Source organism: Cyrtonyx montezumae, unplaced genomic scaffold (assembly GCF_038088225.1).
Source record: "Cyrtonyx montezumae isolate F1298 unplaced genomic scaffold, pur_monq_1.0 scaffold_11, whole genome shotgun sequence".
In the NCBI taxonomy this organism is placed as follows: domain Eukaryota; kingdom Metazoa; phylum Chordata; class Aves; order Galliformes; family Odontophoridae; genus Cyrtonyx; species Cyrtonyx montezumae.
The window spans coordinates 8469466-8491307 of NW_027071837.1; the positions used below are offsets into that span (position 1 = coordinate 8469466).

General features: G+C 37.3%; 1 protein-coding gene across 1 annotated transcript in view; it reads right to left on the bottom strand.

The window, feature by feature from the left end:
* The window catches only part of LOC136044276 (connector enhancer of kinase suppressor of ras 2-like), a 160524-nt gene that overhangs the window by 94838 nt on the left and 43844 nt on the right, over positions 1 to 21842 (bottom strand). Inside the window, 1 exon segment of the mRNA XM_065729510.1 lies at positions 5643 to 5806. Coding sequence (XP_065585582.1) covers positions 5643 to 5806 — 164 coding nt within the window.

Genomic DNA, 21842 nt, shown 5'->3' on the forward strand with positions numbered 1-21842 from the left:
GGACCTAAAAATCATACTTAAAACTTAATTACCTTTCTTCAGTGTCCCGATCCTAGTAGATTTTTAGAAATACAATATTTGATGCTGCACTTGAGGATTAGGAAAAAAAAATACCTATCAATGCAGAATCCATAAAATTGTCCAAACTGCTTGACTTGAAAGCCTCAAGAAGGAAGCAACTAACTAGACTAAGAGAAAGATGATGCATCCTTTCTGTTGTATGAAATAGTCAGCCAAACCATGCAGTAGTATTAATCCTGTATGTTGGCACAGCATAATGGATACCTCTGGGCTGCCAAAAGATGAACTGAGATTAATTAAGCATTCCAGATGCATGTGTACATATAGACAAAATGAATGCATGTGTCAGTATCCTCTAACAACACCAAGGAGATAGAAAACCTCTTCATTTCTCTCAGTAGAATATTTCAAAAGAAAGATGATTTATTTCCATCTATTTAAGCATCAATACATAAAATGAAGAATTCATGCTGAAATAATTATATTAACTTTTGAAAAGGAGATGGGAGAATGAGGAAATAAGCGTCTGACACATCCAGTGACTTGTTAAAATTCAACTTGATTACATATCAGGCAAAGTAATGAAAAATTCTTCCCTGAGTACTCATAATATTGACAAATGAAAAAAGAATCAGCAGAAAAGATGAAAAAAATCTAAACAGATCACTGTAGATATAGCCACTGAAAAATACTGTTACTTTAAGTAAAACTTGAATGATTTTAATACTGAAGAAACAACTTCATTGGTAGATACAGAGACCGCTGTTAAAGATTGGCCGTGTTGTTCCAGCATGGCGTACATCACAATGAATATCTGTAAACTGCTTTCAGTCTGGCCAACCTAAAATACAACTATTGTTGTGATTTTGCCAAAGATGAGTCTAGTCATTTGTTAGGGAAAGAAAACCAACAACCATATTTACTTGGTAGTTATGCCCCATACATACATAACTTAAACAATATCATAAATATATAAGCAAATTAAACTTGTGCAAGATGTTAAGAGACATGTTGATGCACAGGTGAGTAATTTGCCTTCTAACAAGAAAGCTGGCATGCTTGGCCTGCTAGCCTTTGCAGAAATGCAGAGAGAATTTTTGTAATCTTTATTTCTCCTTAAAAGCTATCACAGAACCTAACTTCACTTGCTGAATGTCTGTGAATTAACAGTACTTTCAATTACTTTAGATTCAATCTATATTTGAGCATGCTTTTCATCCTTTTCCATTCATTTTTCTTCCAGTCATCGTCAAAGTCTAGTAGTATGTTTGTGTTTTAATTGTGGGGACCTTTACTACATACTGACTCCAACTGTCCTAATTAAATAAAATTTAAATGCATAGATTTGAAAAACAAGCCATGTTGACCCAAAACTACTACTTTCTCTTCTTCACAATATATTTTACCATCTCTCAATTGATTATTTTCCCAGGCCCTGCTACTACTTCAGTTGGTCAATGCCTTTGTGTGATTAGTCCTCCAGTACATTTCCTGATTAGCATTTCAACTTAATAAAATTACAATACAAATCCTTAATGGCTCAAGAGTTTTCATTCATAGATGTTATTTAGGTCACTTCAAGTCAATAACAGCAAAGCAGTTTCTGACCACATTGGTAATAAAGGATTTTGATGTTTAAGATACATTTTTTCCACCGCACCTATCATTTTCAATTATCTTCATAATTAAAACAGTATTCAAAAAAAATCTTTCTAGAACAGTCAAAGAATTGCAACTGAAAATATGGCTCACCTATGACTTTTCCTTTCATAGCACATAAATTCAACCTCAAATAACCCCAAGAAAGTTCTTTCTCTTCTATAGTGAAAGATACCTTCACCTTTTGCCCATCAATTCTACCTTTTCAAAAATTAGATTATTCAAACAATTTTAGAAATTTGTTTTTAAGATAAAAACAAAATTCTGTTATGCTTTTGTGTAACAAATACTTTTACTTTTCCATTTCTCATATCACCTTCTTGCATACTGCATTCCATTTTCCAACAGTCTTTTCTATACAGGACTCTCATAATTAGTGTCTAAATAGATAACTGTCCGAACTCAGCTTTCAAAAGAAAAAACATAATTTTTTTTTGAGTTTGTGTATAATTGAGATTGAGTATATCAGTAACATCTCTTCTGATTTTATTCAGAAATAATATTATGGTTTGAATCAATTAACCAAGACATAATAATAGATCATAATTTTATTCAGGTCCATTTGTGAAAAGTGGATAGAAAATCATAGAAAGGGCAATCTATAATGGATTCCTCAATAAAACCTTTCCTGCCCTCCATGGCTTGCATTTGAGTCTAATTAAGAGATGGTTCAGGACAGGGAATTGAAATAGAGAAGTGTTTCCTGTTTTTGGTTTGATTTTGCTCTTATAAACCTGGGTTACTGACAGGCATTTAGTTACGTATGTGTTGCGCATTGCTTCACATCACATGGAAGAAGCAGGGGCACTGCTCTTTGATGCATAACCCCCAACAAACAAATGCTGCCCACCCCTGCCAAAAGCCAGTGGGCTGATGGCCAGAGCCTAAGGGAGTGCATATGGGAAATAGGGCTGTGCAATGTGCACCGGTGGTGTGTTCCAAGAGCCTGAGAGGAGACAGTCGTATTTCCTCTGGTTTCCTGAAGCAACAGCGTAACTGTTCTGCAGCTGAAGTCATGGCCAATGTGCAGCTGAACCTCTGATGCATCGCTGAGCCTAAGCTTACCTGAGAAATTTCTACAACACACTGGAAATGCTTCTGCTTAAAGCCTTATATAACCCATCTTGCTAAGATGGAGTGGAACATCCCATCCCACTAATGCTGCCTGTAAGAAATAGGTCACGTAACTTGGACACTGCCAATTGCCAAATAGAAATCAATTTAAAATGCCATGTACAGAAAAAAAAAATCAATGCTCATTGACATGGCCCAGCAAACGGATGATACGTGGAGCACAGAGCAGGACTGATGGGCATTGATGTGAACAGGAGCACAGCTATCTGCTGCTGGGAGCGCACAGAGCGGAGCATGGTGGATGCTGTGCCGGTGTGTGGCTGGCAGCATGGGGTGTGCTGAGTGCTGCTGGCACAGGGAGCGAGCCCTGCTCCTGTTGCAGCATTCTGCACACAGTGTGGTGGGCTGAGCTGCCTCAAGGGATGTTTCCTCTGCATTTTTTTCATAATAGGTTTTGAAAAAATATATTTTTTCAATGTGTATATATGTCTGAATCTAAAAATATACTTTCTCGGTACTTTATACATTCTGTCTGTATATAAAAACACACACAAATCACTAACGTATTAACATCTCACTGGTTGGGGCTGCATATGCACTGTATTCCATTTACTTGTGATAGAACACAGAAAATTAGGGTTCCTTAAGACATCATATTCAAAGAATTTCTTGTATGAAGTTACACTAGTTCCTGCTTTGTGACATGAGTAAGATACAGAACCTCTTTTTTATGTTTATTTTTATTTTTACTTCTTCTATTCTTTTTAATTTATTTTTTTTAAGACTGTCTAGCCTACTAAATATCCATTACAGGAACTCACTCCAATCCACAATTCTCATTGTCCACCTAAACAAGCAGCCCAATTCTAGTGCAATAATAAATTAATGTTTCAAAACGTATCACACTACTGCAATACTTCAGAAGAGAATTTCAATGTTAATAAAGGCATCATCAGATCTCCTACCATTCAACCTCTGCCATTATTTAAAATAACTTTTTTAATCATGGCTTTCAGTTTAATAGACTTAATATCGGTTAAAAATATATTTATTTCTTAATCTTGTAAAAGTTTAACTTGTGATCCTTGCTCAGTAGGAAGCTGCAAGGGCTGAAGAAAGTGTTGTACATAGCAGCAAGGCAGAAATGTCAGAAGCAAGAGTACCCCCAAGAGCAGAGCCACGGGCAGTAAAGATTCTCTCAGCAGAAAGCACATGGAATGGGCAGGAAGATAAAAATTTGGAAGCAGAATAAAAAATGTTTTTCTGAAGGAGTTTTAGAAAGAGTATTGATGGAAGGATAAGGGCTTAAAGGCAGGAGGCTAAATAACAGATACCAGGAGCTGGAAAATACCCAACCCTGCTTTAAAAGGATAAATAACAAGGTTGTGGGAGGGCACAGTAAGAGGAGAGCTGCACTACTGACCTGCAATGGGGCCAGCACTTAGGTGGTAAGTTTCTTTTATTAAAAAAAAAAAAAAAAAAGAAGAAGAAGAGAGATTGAGAGACAAAAGAAAAAGAAAAGAAAGCAGCAAGGGTCCTCCTAATGGGCACGTTTGATTGAAGTTTTCTTCTCCAGAGGAAATTTCCTGGGTCTCGTATGAGACCCTATTGTTCTTTATATAAAACAACATAACACTGTAGGATATTTAGGTTCATTTTATATGAAAGCAATTATTAGTTGAAAAACATTGGAGTTTAATTTTAAATTATTTTTAAACCAATTTAATGGGTTATGCATTGCACACCAATTTACAGGTGATGCCTGCATCAAGGTCAAAAGCGTTTTTCTGTTTTTAACATAATTTTATTTTTTATTTTCATGTATTTTGGCATAGAAGTTGCTTAATTTGTATAAGTAGATGTCAAGTTACATGAAGTATATTTTGTAATTAAGAGTACTTGCAATACGCATGTGCACAATAAAAGGTACTTCATATGTTTTTTTTCTTCTACAACATCAAGTGCATTTTGATGCAATTGTTTTCTCTTTTGCTGCTCAGCACACGTTTCCCTGTTGGAGACGATTTATGTTATCAAAATTCCACAAGATAAGAGACTTTGAGAAAAAGCAGAACAAGCAGAGCTCATGATAAAGAGGTAAAGTTCTGAAACTGTCACTTATAATTTACATACTTTTACTATTTTAGATGTATTTTCCACATCCTTTCACTTTGTTCTCTTGAATAAAAGCAAGCACTTTTTTCTTTAGAATTAAGTTAATACAATCCATTTTATTTTCTGTTGGGAAAAATATAAAAGAAAAAAAAAGACTTTATGATATAAAATATTTTGTTCAGAGGTTAACAAATAATAATCTGTTATATTAAAAAAGAGGTTTCTTCAAAATTTGGATGCTTGCAGGTTGCTACAGAAGCTTGAAATCAATACACATGCCTGTTCTTTGGATGAAGCCAATTTTATCATACTGATCTTGTCTTAAGTCTCACTTTAAACAATCTTCCAGTCTAATAAACATTACCTTCTTGTTCCCGAGTGCAATCTTTTTGAACACTGGCATGGTTAAAACATTCCAGTGTACTTGGTTTTGTGCAGTGTGGCAAATGTCTATAGAATGCAGAGGCATATGGCATATAATTACAGAACCATATGGATGCCAGTAGTAATAGTCAACAGCATTTGAATGCAGGACCTGATAAGTTGGAGGAAGAGCGATAATAAACCATCATACACAGAATCATAGAATCATATGGATACCTATAGTTTCTTTATAGCTGAAATAAGCCTCTACAGCTCTGTCCTTTAGTCTGGCAAAGCCAGTGTTTCTGTACAAGCATGTAGTGAGACAACGTAGTCTGCATTATTTTAATTTTGACTTGGAAATTTCTAAACCCACATCATTAAGATGAGTGATACAGAAAATTACTTACCAATGCACATAGCAGATCAACTGCTTCCAGTATCAGTTCTTGGTGGCCAATGCGAGTGACTCCCAGTTCCTCAAGCTCTTGATGAGTGATGTGTAGCAGCTGTTCACCATTGATCTTTTCTCTTTCAAAATTTTTTATGTATTGTTGGAGGCAATCATCAAGGCCTGTTAAAATAAAAAGTCAACAGTGCACATTCATTAATCCTATAATGTTCAAGAATAAAAATTTCTGTAGAATAAAATCACAAATCCTTGCTTAGATTTATTATGGAAAATTATATATATATATATATATATATATATATATATATAGCTTAACTTGCACAGTAGCACAATTCATAGCACTAGAAAACAAAATTTGTACTACTGACACTATTTCAACATCCTTAATCATTTTAAGCTAATTTAAAACCTTCATATTACTTATTAGGGAGATAAGGGGAAGGACAAAGAAGCACAGAATGACGTTATGGAAAACATTTTTCTTATAATGTTGTGGAGATCTATGTATATGCTTGGCTTATGATTAGAAGTAAATTCTTCTTGGGATGCCTCTTGTAGGACTCTTCATATGGTGCCATTACCTCTGAAATAAGGAAGAGTTCTTGAAGCTTAATAATCCATTATTAAAACATTAAATTCCATTTTTTTTCAAGGCTAACTATCCAACTTTCTGAGTCACATAAATGTGTTACTGTTACAGTCAAAATTAGATTCAGTTATGCGTTTTTGTCCACACTCTGAAACCTGATATAGTAAGAATAACAGACTTGGTAGTTGTGTCCCCTTTGTGAGACCAGAAAAGGAACCAATTAACAACCTGAGTTCAAAAATCTTCTGTTCCTCCAAATCTATTTCAGAGCCACACAAGTTAGAACAACAAAACTTTCTGCTACTGAAAGTTATATATGGTTATATAGAATTTTCTCAGTGTATGCATTCATTTAAATAAGTGCATCATGTAAATAAATAGGAGGCATTACTTTCGGAGCAGTCCTCATAGTATATTCACTCAAAACTTACTATTCCCCTGGAAAAATTCTCGAGACCTACAAATCAAATGCAGTCACAAGTTGAATTATTGGAGGTAGGCAGGTTTTGTAGGTAGGGTTTAATCTCTAGTATCTGTCCTCCAGTGAATCAGGTGAACCCAAGTTCCATTAGATGTGTGGAGATCCAGACACCAGATCAGTGTTTTTACGTGAATAGATCATTCCTTCAGTATAATTTTTGTCAACTGTTTCTTGCCAAAAAAAGTAAAAAATAAAATAAAATTAAATTAAAATTAATTAAAATAAAATGAAATAAAAACGCAAGTGTTCAAATAGTAACAGAATGCAAATGCAATTAATCAATGTGAAGAAATTAGAAAATATTGACAGAATGAGAAGTAACAGTTTAAGCTATTCTCCACAGGGAGGAAAACTGTGTACAGTGACACTAGTGAAGTGCAGAAAGAAGACATATTTCCTCCTATTGCTTAATATTGGACAGATTGGAATAATGCTGAAAATAATGGGGTTCAAGTTAATTGTATATATTATTACAAGTAAAGCTGCCTGAAATTTTCTTAGTACTGCTGAGATTAGAATCAAAAAGTAAACAAATAATTAAGTCTATATCTCAAGTTCCCATCTGAAAAAAGAGATCAGTTTTAGCTATGGGACCATCTTCTTGTAGACAGGGTGTCTTGGGTAACAACCATAAAAAAACTCTGGAAAATCATGATGAAAACTGCTACACATCTTTAAGTAAGAGCTACTAGATTTTTCATGGGATCTTTGGTCATGTAAAATCTTTATGGCCATGAGAAAGACCATATTCAGCTCTCTTTTGACGAGAAGGGTTTTACCATAGTGTTATAACCAGCACTCTGTTTATAACAAACACCCAAGCCTTTCCTCTATTCTGGAACTGTCTGCAAACAGGAGACCACTTCTCTGCATCTGTTCCTGGGTTTAAATGATTTAATGAATGGTTTTGTGTAAGTAGGTTTCAGTCTGGATTGGTTGAAAACTGGTGGCTGCAAGTTGTGCATGCATTACTTAACACTGGAAATTCAGAGCCACTACACAATTCTGTTCCTTGATTGCTTCTAAATAATTCTCAGAAATATTCAGAATAAATCCCCATGGTTTAGGCAAGTGTTCACCAGAAGCAAACATATTTCTATGAACAAACTTGTCAGAAAAAGTCACTGAAAGGACTAACAAAAATACAACTATTTTAAACAAAAGTGAAGCAAATTAATTTAGGAAGTCAGTATCAGTGGCTACAAATGATCATTGCTGTAGTCAGAAAGATTTAAAAAATACCAGATGAATATTACATCCTATGGGAAGTGTATAGCCAGATATATTAAATATGCCTTTCTGCCAGAGACAATGTATGACAAGGAGCAAAATATGAAATTTGTGTTATGCATTCTGCTCTGTAATAGCTCCCTGGGGCATCTTCAGAAGGCGTTTACTTACTGGTGCAAACAGTATGCCAGTTGACAACAGAATACAGAAAGACATCATTAAAAAACCAGGCTGTCTCATAGCATGACAACATCTAATAGATACACACAGACACAAAGAAGTATCTGTCCATTGCTCTCTGTCTACCTAGGAACCAAATATTGTATCCTATTGCTCCTTTACTTCTGATGTAAAAACTTTTGTTCAGTAAATGTGACATCTTACAAAACAAGAATTTAGCTGACAGTAGTTTCAGTCCTTATTATCGTGCTTGAGCAGGAAAATATTGAAGATGCAATTAGAAAGAGTATAAAATGAGATCACTTTGACTCACGAAAGCCAAACAGAATATTTTCCTGCTGAAGTCACTTAGGCCCAATTAGTGCTATTTCTTTAATTTTGTCAATGTATTTTCTGTTTACAAATAAGACTTACAGTAGTTAATATTCATAGCTACAAAGTTGTGAGGGGGCATTAACCCTGTTTTATATGTAGGTAAACAAAATTAGATCACTATTCCCAAGTTGCACAGTATCAGTGTCAGTGTTTGCAGGAAACACAGAGGCTTGCATATTCTTACATTTTTACAGGTAGAGTTTGTAAATAACCAATATAGCTTTCATAATGCAATACAGTAATTCAAGGAAATAGTTTTTGCATGAGTGTTTTAATGTAAAGCTGAGATATAACATTCATTAAATGTGCTTCTTTGTCTCTTTCCATTTTTAGGTGAAAGACAACTTATTCTATCCACATGGGCTAGGGAACTTGATATCCAGATCCAAAGAACAGATAAAAAATTAGATCCTTGCTATGTTCACTGCAAACTGCTATCTTGAAAATAAGGCAAGTAACAGTGTCTAAATCAAGGGAACAAAAAGAGAAAGAAGAGGTAAAAGGTTAGGAGAAAGGGCATAGGAAAAGAAAAGCCAGTTAGTTTTGTTTTTTTTCCTGATCTGTAAAATTACTAAGAAAGGAATTGTTAAAACAAAGCAAAGCAGCATGTAATAAAGAAATTTCACATTGAGCTAGCTGAAATCAGATTTAGGTATTAACTCCAAGCCAATGTTACAAAAGAAATACTACATGTTATGGGCAACAAGGCCTGCTGAGATTAAATGAATCTTTGCATTGATGTCACCAAACTTTTTTTTTTGTTTTACATTAAATCCATGAACATAGTTTGTGTGTTATGTAAAGATCTGTCCCTTTCTCTATGGCACTAGGGGCAATGGGGGAAAAATGTGTAAAATAAAAGCACAAATTCTTGCCTTCTATATAGGAAGTCAAATTATAGAGACAGAGCAGCTCTCACAGGGGAGAAATGTGGTAAAAGTAACTCAGTCAAGTGCGATCCATCACAAAAGAAATGTAATTCCTAAGTTAAAAATGTGATTTCTATTTTTTTTTAATAAATGTCTCCATAAATTACATTTATTCTCCTCTTCTTTTCCATATATATTAATGAATTTTTACTACTTACTCTAAGTTATGCTGTTTTTCCAATCTATTCAAAAAATTCTGACCAAATTATGGCTTTGTTCATACTACATCATTATTCCCAGAGAAAAATAGAAGGCAGCTGTCTGGCACAACAAAACCCTGCCTGCAAAACAGAGAGGTTATGGGGAAGGCAGGAAGGAAAGCTCCTTTCCAGTTCAGCTTGTCAATACATAACTGCTCTCCTGAGCTGAGTCTTCTGACAGCAGAGGGTACATGACATGATACGCTCTGGTATAAAAACACAAGGTTGCTCATTTTGCTTTTAGGGCCTAGGATGAAAAGAAGGAAAACAGCTCAGTGACTTTGGTTGAACACTGATGAATGAGGTTAGAAAGAGCAATTACAGTCAATCTGGTGAAGAAATGAGGAGTGTTTGAATAAGGATCTGAGAGAATATTTAACACTTTTATATATATATAATATATATATATATTTTTTTAAAGCACATTGCAAAATATCTGAAAGCACATTTGCACAAATGCTTCCATGCAACAGTAGCTGTGAAGTACAGATGTTAATGGCTGTGGAATGAGAATAAAAGGACAAAACCTGGAAGTCAATGGTGTGATTTTAGGTTTTTTTTTAGAAGAATTGCAGCTTGGTTTGCCTTTAATGTGGAAAGTGCAAATTAATATCCCTGTGAATATCTCAATAGGCTAATAAAAGCTAACCAGCAACCACAGCTGTCATGACAGAATAGTGACTTGTGAAAAAAAATATAAAACAATCAGCAAATCCAAGCAAAGCGAGCAGATTCCATGTTAAAATATTGACTGCTCTACTAGATATTAGGAGAAATCCAGTAAAGTTTCTGTGTCCTCCAGTGCAGGTAGATGCTGGTTTGGGAAGGAGGGCACCTTCCGTAGCACAGCCAGCCTGCAGCAGCACATGTCTCAGAGCAGCAACAGTGCTGGGATACACCAGGACCACATCATAATTCAAAAGAAAACTGACTGTAGCAGAGCTGTCCCTAGGTGACAAGGGGAAGAGAAGGACAAACACTGCAAAGAAAGGAGCAGAAAAGGTAGAAGAGCAGAAACAGCATTGCTTTGAGAAAAAAGCATAGAGAGAGGGACTGCTGAAACAAGATTGAAGCCATAGGGAGAAAAAAATCCACATCCTTTCATTCCAGCTGCTTTTGCAAGTGACCTTATGTGTTTCATACAACCAGGACTGCACCCAAGACAGCCCACCTGGCTCCATTGAAGGTTTCTCTTCCAAGGCACAATTACTTGCAAGTCCAGAATACCAGCTACTCACTGTCAGCAAGAAAGGAACCACTCATTTCTGTGCTGAAAGATACCTAATTAACAGGGGAAGGCTTCACCAACTTCTATTCCCAACACAAGCTTCAGTTTACATATGCAGATCTGCCAGTGCCAGTGCCTAAGAGCATCTTAACATCTGGGTCTGAGCAATAGTAGTTACAGGAAGAAAAAAGGTTTTTGGAATCTCTTGGTATTTTCTATGTAAAGCAATTTTTAGCAGCTCACTAGAAAGTTCTGGATGGCAGTGACTGCTTGGTGAATGGAGAACACACATATTTTGCCAACTAAAATTATATTGAATACATGCATCAATTCATGGGTGATTTTGATTTAAAATACCTTTGATTTATTACACTGGCTTCAACAGAGTGGATCTTTTCCAAACCTTATGTTAACTTCTAACAATGAAGATCATCAGGTGGGTACTTTTTTATCACTGACATTAAAAGCATTGTAAGAATTATACAGTACAAATAAAGGAAAGGCATAATCCTCAGGATCATATTCACACTAAGCTCCTGCTCAAGCACCAGCTGCTTGTTCTTCAGCCCTATCAGAAAAAAAACATTGCTTAGAGTGCCTGGGAAAAGGATCTTCATGTTCCCCCAGTTCAGGGAGTGATGGAACACATTTGAAAATGCCCTAAAACACCACCCTTGGAATATTTTAGACCTACACTTTAAAATCTATCTAAAAACTAGATGTCTTTCACATCTTCAAAAGCCTACTTGTCACAAGTCTGACCTATAACAGTATTTACTTCATAAAATTGTAGACAAAAACTACATTAAAATTACAATACACAGCATGAATGCTCAAACAGGCATAAAATCAAATTAAGAATCTTCTTCGAAAAATATTCAGTTCTGGTATTATATGACCTTTAAGTGCTTGACTGTGCAAGTGTAATATGTTTAAATGTTGCTTCCTGGGTAACTTTCCCCTGTGTCATTATAGTAACATTCACATATATACAGATGGATGTTTTAGATGCAGAGGCAGAACTCCACTGTGTGAACCAGGAATCAGAGTGGGATGACCTCTCTGAGTGGCTGCTTCCCACATATTGACTGACACCAAAACACCAACTGCAGACATTGACTGACACCACTGCAGGCTTTGGGTGGCCCAACCTTGGACCCAACTCTGCCTGTCTCAGCCTCCTGCATCTCACTTTGCTCACTCTTCAGCCACATCCCCTGTGACCTCATCACAGGCTCCATAATCCCAGATTCTCCTGTTCTAACAATTAGCAGAAAAAATTGTAGCTTTGTTTTAAAGCGTGGCTAGAGCTACAGGCTTTCCCATGATCTCATAATGTCTATAATTACAAGCTCTTTTTGGCAGCAGTTTTCCAAGATAACTATATTATCAAGACAAAAGCAGTGCTGAAATATTAATATTTTAAGAGTTCAGAGCACCTGGAAAGAGAGTTTTATGAGCAGACGTGTCAGGCAATATTAATAACAAATGAGCAAACTGCTCCACTTTCAAAATTTGATTTAACGTTATGCCATCACCCTTAAATTGACGTTTGGATATATGAAGTAAGTGACTTAATATAGTTTCTGCCTTCATTACCTATGAGTGAATAATAGCAAGTGAAGACATTCCCCACAAAGTGACAGGCACTGCTGAGCCGTGGCACCATCGCAGGAGGAACAAGCAGTGCTTTCAGAAAGCTTGCTGGAACCACACCTGACCTTGAGGATGTTTCTGGAAGATAAGTGTCACTCTCAGAGAGCACATCACATTTTCAGAGACCATACTCCTTCACAGCAGTCTTAAACTTGAGAAATGTCACTTACACTGTTACTGATGAACTTGCCATAAAAGTGATAAAATATCCAAGCAGTTTTGTTAGCTCTCTGTGCTAATAAAAGTTTGTTTTTCCCTAGTCCCATTAATTTTCTCCTTGATGCAGATACTACAGCAGCCTCCAGTCATTTTGGAAGCTGCGTGGCTGAGAAGGATCTGGAAGTGCCAGCCCATCCAACAGCCAGCACGTTCACACCTCCCATTTGTTGGATTATAAACTCCCATATTGTGGTGTGACTAAGCCGAGATACTTGGATGTTGAATCTGTCTCATTACATTTATTTTAAAGATAAATGCTTTGGCCAAATGCTTGGCAAGTCGTTCTATCTATTTCCTGTGCTGGACTCACGTATCACAGTGCTTTGGTTTTTAAAAATGAAGTTTGATGAGAATTCCTCCTGGCAGACGCAGCAGTGCCAGCTGTGAGCTGGGCCACTCGTCCTGTTCCTTGCGCCTCTGCACGGAGCTGCACCACAATCTGGGCCACAAACTGCTCCTGTAGCTCTGCTCTTTGCTTACCAGCTATGGAACTGACACAGAGGAGGTGGTGAACATCATCGGGTGACAGAGCAGCTGCTTTAGCTGGCACCACTGCCAAGCGTGCTTTTCAAAGCTGTGCCATAAGAGAGCTCCTCTTGGGAATTCTTTACTTCATTTACATTTCTATTTGATGAGATGGCAAACTTAAGATCACTGTTCCAGCCATTGTCCCAGACATACTGACAGCTATCTTGGAAATATTAAAAAGCCTTTATTTTATATAGTTATTTATTTACACAGCTCTTAAACTGAAAAGGCTATAAATAGATAAGGTAGACATTTTAAGTGTGGTACAATGGCTCCTACTCTAAATGTATCCCTCATTAATTTGTAATAGTATTCTACACTAAATTCAGCTCACATTCATATTCAAAAATATCCAGGCACAATGTCACAGATGCTTCAGAACAAAGGTTTCCTAGCCAAAAACGCGCATAAAGGAACAGAAAATTTCTGAGGCATATGTACTCCTGCAAAACACTATCAAGAAAACAAAGCAAACTTGTAAATGGATAGCCAAAAGCCCCAAATCCCATTTTGTCAGCAAATGCTAACGCTTACAAAGCTGAGAGGTGATAAGAGAGCTGACAGAAGACTCAGAATTGCTACAGATATTTCGGTGCCAAAATATATTAATACTTGTTTTGACTTCACTGACATGTTTCACTAAAAATCCTAGATATCAAAAGAAAGGCAAATCCAGTGAATGCGTTTATAGCAGAAAGCACAAAGAAATAAGGTCTCTGCTCAATGCAATTTCTTCACAAGTCTGGGACCCAATGCACAATAGTTTAAACAGTTGCAGGACACAAATCCTAGAAGCAAAATGTGGGCCTGGCAATTCCTCACTAAATTCTTCATGTAGTTGCCAAAAGTCCTGGGGAAGCTGCCTGTGATTGTTGCAGGAGTTAAAGAAAAATCAGTATCCACGCTTCTTTCAGAGCTGCTCAGCAGCTTTGTTGGTAGCATGTGTTGGTCACCACTTAGCAAAGCTGTGGATGAGGTGGGCTGGGGTCCACCTCACTACTTCTATTGTGGAGAACTCAGACAGTACCACTCACAACGCTGCAGCTCTCCATCATGTCCTATTAGCAGCACAAATCTGGAGGATCTTAAATTAAGCTATTAAGCAGTTCAGAGGAATTAGCTCTAGCAATCACTGATAAGCTCAGCAAGAAGTCAAGTGACTGTCAGGAGCTGTCAATTAATTGTCAGGAAATTCCCAAACTAGGAATTATTATTCTTTTGTCACAACCAGTGTGGAACTACCAAAACTAGTAAAATGGAAAGAAATAAAAAAAAGTCAAACTAAAATCCTTCTAGAGAAAAGCTTTTTTCTTTCCTTATATTTACTCATTTTTATTCTACATGACAACATCAGAAAAAAAAATCATTATGGTTGATTTTGAACAGGATTAGGGCTAGAAATTTTTTCAAGCAGTAGAAGATTAAGGCAGATTAAGTCTCTGGTTTCAACTGCATGACAAAATACATTGCTACATTTTAAATCACTACTATTTTGTGTTTGAATTCTGAATTGCAAATGCTTTGCTATTTGATCTGGCCATAGCTTATTCCAGATTAAATTCTATGTACCAACAAGAAACTGGCAAGAACTGTATCATGTCTAAAAATAAATATATGGCCAAAAGTCCATGAACAAAATGATTACAACTCAAAGTATAAGAAAATTCTCATCTGCCCAGTGAAATAAAAGTTTCTGGCAATTCAGTATTAAAAAAAGTAAAACAAAGTGATTATAAATACACAACGTTTAAAACCCGCACACTGTCACACACATAGATGCTTGAGCTACTACTTTTTCAGATGCTTGGGACACTTATATGGCAGCATGCAGAAAAGGGACATAGGACAGGATTAGCACCTGAAACTTAAATCTGGCACAGAAGGATCAGAATGGAAGGACTGCAACATTTCCATTCAGAACTAAATGCCACTGCAGCTCCAGGGCTCACTGCTGCCAACAAAAAACCATAGAAAACTGAACACAGGTTCAAAAACACTTCTTTTTCTGTTTTTTTTTTTTTTTAATTTTTTATTTTGTGAGAAAACAGTTACAACTGTTTACTTAAACTATCAGGCAAGGGTTATCAGACATGTGATGGTATAAGATAGATAATGGCAATGTAGGCAGCAAGACTTGTCCACAGAACCTCTAAGCAACTGCCAGTGAAAGGGCAAATGTTTAACTTAGTAAGAATACTAAGCTAACAACCCCGAGCAAGTTGTACTGAGCAGGATTAATTAATTATTTTGTCAGCAAAAGTAGTCTAATACATAATAACAGTTCTGGGGACATTCCTCATGGCCTCTCAGGGAGCAGGCTGCCACACAACGCTTGCTGACATTTCCCAGCAAGACCCTTAAAAAAGCCTCCTCGGGTTCAAGGCATTATTTTTCACCTATGCCAGAGAAGTAAATCCAGGACAGGAGAGACAGGAGAGGACTAGTGGTGCTCGATTGAGACTGGGCAGCTCCTTAAGTCCCAGTCGGGAAGCAGCCTGCTCCTGTAGCAGCCATCCCATCGCAGGCAGGACACTGACAGCCAGGCATGCCACAGCCACTCACTATGGGCTCTGAGCTCAGCCCTGAACCACACAGCTGGGAGGCTCTGGCAGGACCAAGTCACATGAAGGCTAATGCAAGAACAAAAAGAGTGTAGGAAGAATTGTGGGTTTCTGCATGAAATATATGTGACAAGAAAAGAGCAGGGAAGCCAGCCTGAGATGATACAAAAAGACCGGAGGTGAACAAAATCTTACTTCCCATTAATAATTATTATTTATTTACTTTTTAGTTATGTAATTAGATTTTTCCGACCTTCTAGGTATGCTAACTTCATTTCACAGGCCATAACTAATTGTTGTGCCACCTGTCATTGCAATCACTTCTTCCTGCGCTGTCACTCAGTAAGACACAGGTACACCCAGCCGCTACAATTCTGTGCTGTATTCAGTCTTTGTTTCTCTCTGTTCCTTTGCAAAAATATTACTTTATATCTTCTTCTCTCCTGAGTCACTTCACTATTCACTGCCTCTCAGCATCTCTCATTTTTCAAGTATCTGATGTGTCAACTGTAGTTTTAAAGATTATCTATTTCTTATCTTTTCAGATATAAAAATGTCACCGAAGGTGCCGTTCCATAATGGACATAAGCCAATTTCAAACCACGCTGCTGCCAAAAGAGGGAACAACTTTTCCTTCCACCTCCTCTCCTGTACTGGCACTGGTAATTTTGTGGCAGTATGGTGAACCAGATCTGCCCCTTTCAGCAAGCGAAAGATGCAGTGCCTAAAAGCTGTAGGGAAATTCAGCTGCTCAACTTTTTTTGTTTGTTTGTTTTTCTTTTTTCTTTCTTTTGTCAACGTGTTAAAGAACTTTGGTTTGAAAATTCAGCAGCTAAAGCATTTTTCTGCTCTTTGCCTCTTGCACTTCCTACCTCCAAATGTCACAGGGGCCGCATGTTGGGCTGAACTGGGGAGCTGAGCCACCTGAACAATAGCTTAGGAAAAATAGAAGAAGAAAAGGCTTTTATTTGGCTGCTGAATATGATCCAATGCAGTTTGCAGTACAGACACAAACCAGAGCCAGCATTAGCAGCAGGCAGGGCAAGAAGGAGCTACAGGGGCACAAAGTGTGTGCAGGTAGAAGTGAGTGGCTGCAACACCAAGCACAAAACAGGACACAAAGAGGGTGATGACTGGCTGCTCCCTGTGAGAAAGCTTTTGAAAGCAAAGACAGTTGTGAGGTACAAAATTGCTATCAGTTATGGCAGAATATTTTTAAATGTGTTACAAGTACAGAGGGTAACAAATCAGTCCTTTTCCAGCAGGCAGAAATGGCCTAAATCCCAGCTAGCTCCGATGGAACTGGTGGTTCCCTGTGTATAAACATGGTCAAGAGCAGGAAACTGACGGCTGAGTTAACAGTAACAAGACTGCAAGTGGGATTTGGGTTCGGTGTGTTGCCCTAAGGAATCATCAACTAAATCCTTGACAATTACAGAAAATCTTAAGATGCACCTTTTCATTTTGTAACTGAAACAGAGGTTATACTACATAACTTGACAAATTATGCACAGTTTGTTTAAGATATTAATCTAATTAAATAGATTTAGCTTTTTTTACAGATATTTGCAGTCTGGAAAGGAAAGAGGAGCCCCACATCACTGGACACACACAGCTATTTGAAAAATGCATTTTTTTGAATTCTGGTCATGTCTTGGAGGGCCTGTTCTTGTTACCAGTCATTTAATATAGGAAGCACTTTGGTGATTATTTGTGCAAGTCTGGCCTCAATCCAACTAGGAACTTAAGTGCCTGCCTCACTTCCTATATAATGCTAATCCTCCCATTGATTTGCACAGGAATATTCACATGATTCCAATTAAACTTAAGTGCGTTGCTGGAGCAGAGCCTGAGAGCTCCAAATGCTGCATGATTGAGCCCACAATGGCCAAAGGTTTGTAGATCACCTCATTCAATTTCATGGATCGAAATTCATGTCTCTGCACAAGGGCATCACACAGGAGAATTATACCTCACTTAAGTCCTCCTCCATTTTGAAAAATCCTCTGCAGGAATGAACTTTTCCCGTGATACTTACTGGTATATGTCTGTGCTAATTTCCTCAATAAAGATGGTCTTTGGTAGCATAATTACATTTTCCAGTGCTTACAATTGCAGCATTCTTGATGCCTTCTCCACTCCACGATAATCAGTGACATGACCTGAACAAAGCCTGCTTGTAGAGAGATCACACTCCTTAAAATACTGATTGTTTGGTGTCTTTAGAAAAAGAAATAAGCCCCAAGCAAAATTTTTCATTTGTTTTCATCATCTGTAGTCTACCTTTGTTATACATTTTTAATAATGTTTTGAGAATGCATTATACAATCCTGTCCAATTGTGTGAAAGTGCTGGTTTAATCAAGAAAATACTATATAACCTTTGGGAGATCTGAAGTTATTGCTTCTCAGTTGACTAAGAAATTCAGTAGACAGGAAAGATGAGAATACTGCTCATGTTCAACAGAGTGGAGGTACTGATCCCGAGGAGGTGGGAAAAAAATTCCTGCAGCCCGTATGTGAAGACTGAGTCAGTTCTGAGGAACTCCAGCCAGCAAGGAGCCGAAGCAGAAGCTTATTGTTTGGCACTTTCAAAGCTCTACCAAGGGACATAAGTGTGAGATACAGAACTTGAAGAAATTTGCATTTTCCCCAGACAAGTCTCTTCCCAAGGTCAGGATGGTACACGCACAGCCTGCTCTGTAACCAAAGAGACATGGGTTTATGCATGGAAAAATACAAAGGTCAGAATGAAGCTTTCTTCTCAAGCACTGAAGGAAAAATCCTTGGAGTGCAGAGTACTTAATGATCTTACTTAAATGGATGTTCTCTTCTGTTTTATGATTAAACACATTTAAGATTTCCAAAAGGAGGTGATGAGCTATACCCAGCACTCCTAGATGCAGGTCCAGTGGTATTGCCACCACAAATACATGCACACACCATCTTCTAATGCTAGCTTTATGGCAGCAGTAAATTTCATCTTTTCAAAGTTACATGAGATGCAAAGTAAATGAGCTATAGACTGATGGCTGAGGTGAGGATTGAACATACTACAGGAATACAGTTGTCAAAAAAAAAAGTATGGCCAACCATACATCTGAAACAATCATCATAGAACACTTTGAGTTGAAAATACCCATGAATGCCATCTATCCAACTTCTCTGCAATGAACAGGAACATCTATGCTCTATCAGGCACGCAGAGCCCAGTCCACCCTAACCTTGAGAGTCGCCATGGACGGGGCATCCACCACCTCTCTGGACAAACAGTGCCAATGCCTCACCACTCTGACTGAAAAACTTTATATTCAATATAAATCTCCCTTCTTTTATCTTGAGACTGTTTCTCCTTCTCTTATCAGAACAGGTCCTACTCAAGATTCTGTTTCCTTCTTTCTTATAGTCCCCCTTTAAATACTGATCTCCAGTTCATACTATCCAATTCTGCAGCCCACCAGAGGAAAAAGAGCCTTAAACTTGTCCCCTTTCCAGCTATAAATCCCTAATAAAATTCTTCATTTTAGTTGAAATGCTCATCTGAGGATTATTTCTATATGACAAGTTCTAGTCAAATAATTTATTATACCCTTTAATTTTTATTTTAATAAGTAGACTGGAAACAATACACAATTAGGTTATTTTGTGTATGGGGACATTTTCATGCTTCACTCTGAAACAGGTTGTTGTACTTGCTACTACAGGCTTGGCGCTTTGGCTGTATTTTGGTTATACTGCAAACACATTTTGATTTGATTCTGGCAGGCTCCCAGTTAAGCTGAATTACAGGGAATGCCAACACATTACAATTTCTTTCAGTAAACAAGCCAGTTTCTTAGGCAAGCAGCCATATGCCATGTTCTCACACTATTCGTTTTTTAACCCAAGCTGATTTTAGCCATTGCTTATGAAGGAAAAAAAACTGTAAGTGGAACTTCTCTCATACTTGAGAAAGATGAATTTGTCTCAGTGTCAGAGAAGGATCTGTGGAAACCTCTCTGTACAGCTATGCCAAATGGGGAAAGGGAATTCCACTCCTAAAGAATAAAAGCAGAGATGAGAGCAGGGAGGTGCTGCCTTCTGTTCCCTGAATTTGCTTGAGCAGGGGAGATTTAATGCTGGCTTATGTGACCAGATACATGTCCCAGAATGACTCTAAATGACCAAATTCTATTGCATAGAAAAACCCAAATGTGCCTTGGGGAAGTTTTCCAGAATGACAAATAATTCTGTTTAAGACCATGTAAATTTATTTTAAAGAGAATCTTAAAGGTTTGGTTAAAAAACACATTAAGATGAACCAAGATGGGCAAGGAATGCCAGAATCCAAAGCTCATCTCTTGTTAATGAAATGATTTCATCCCACATGCTGAAGCTTACAGTGAATGTGTGTATGTGATGCAAATTCCCAGCAACCTAAATATGTAGCTTCTCAGAAAACTGTTTCTATTCAAAGTCTATTATTAATCAAAGTATTCCCAAAATTCCATAATTTCTGCAAGACAGTTCTGACAAAACTCTTCTGATAAGTCAATGACAGGTAAAAGTGCTGAGAGTGGATAAGTCTTCTGTTATAAAACCTAGCAGAAATGACAGCTTTCTCCTTTGAAGGCTGTCCAACAGACAAAAAGAAATGGGAGAGTTCAACTTCATTTCAAAGGGAACAATAATAAAAACACCAACAGGTTTCTGAACTGGAAGGTGCTTCCACACAGCACCTTCCTCTCTAAGATGCTTGCCCACATGTTGCTCCCCTCTCTTGCAACTGCACACACAGGCATGAAGCTGTGCAAGTTGGCTCTAACAGATGATGGAAATCTTCTTCAAACCCTCTTACAGGGCAGCAAGCTGTCAGGCTAAGGATGAGACCACTGCTGTCTGTGACAGCACAGCGTCAGATCAGCTTCAACTGGTGGGGAACCTGCACCACTGGTGCCCAGTGCAAAGCTGCCAAATATATAGCCTACTTTCCAGAGATACTCTGAGGTTCCTCTCCTTAGCATAAGAATCTTAAAAAGCACAGATTTATAAACATAAAATGTGTTGTTATACGCTAATGTATTAATAATAATAATAATGCTTTATCCTTATGTAACAAAGCATATGTTAATGATGCTCACAGCTCATTATAATTCCCTATTTCACAGGTTAAAAAACTGCACCAAATAGTCATAAAGCAATTTTCATGAAATCATACTGAAGAGCAGTGGGAGAACCAGAAATAGGCACTGTGCCTCTTCACAGCTCTCATGCAAGGGCCTAATTAAGAGGGAAAAATTAGAATCTTCTCTAACCAGCGCTTGTTGTCTCAGAAAGGAAAGAAAAATTGTAACATAACCTTTTATTTATTTATTTACTGAAGATTTGCAAAAATTTGCAATAAACACTGTTCAAACTACATTTTCCTCTAACGCATTTTGGGTCACAACTGTTGACAATCAAAATAAATCCAAGTGTTATAAATGAGGCATGGAAAATTACATCCACTTGGTCTACCACATCTTTATCACATTCCTCATGCCAAAAAATTCAAGTATGTATTATGTATTCGCACATTCTGTTGCTTGCCCTTTAACTCTACTTGTTTTCCCACATATCTCTTGTTCATTTTGCAAATGTTGTTTTAACAGCCCTATCTTATTTTAGTTATCTGTACTCCCATTTGTTTTTCTCAGTACTTCTGTTTTTAGACTCCTCTTCTGTTTATTTTATTCCCATCCTGCAGGGTCAGTTCTAGCTCTTCTTTCCTAACCTGTAATTTTCTATCACCAGTCCTAGTAATGTGCAGCTGAGTGGCTGCCGAGAGCACAGCAATAATACAAACATTTTACCATCCAATGCTTTTTGCAGTCCACCTATTCCTTTCTAAGCAACTTTAATTCCACACTGCAAGTTTCTGGCATTCTTCTCTCTCCAAAAATCAGCATGCTTTGTCATGTCAAAATTCATGCCCCAAAAAAGATTTATTAACAATTTAATAAAAGTAAATTAATAAATTCCATTCTATATTTATATAAATCTAG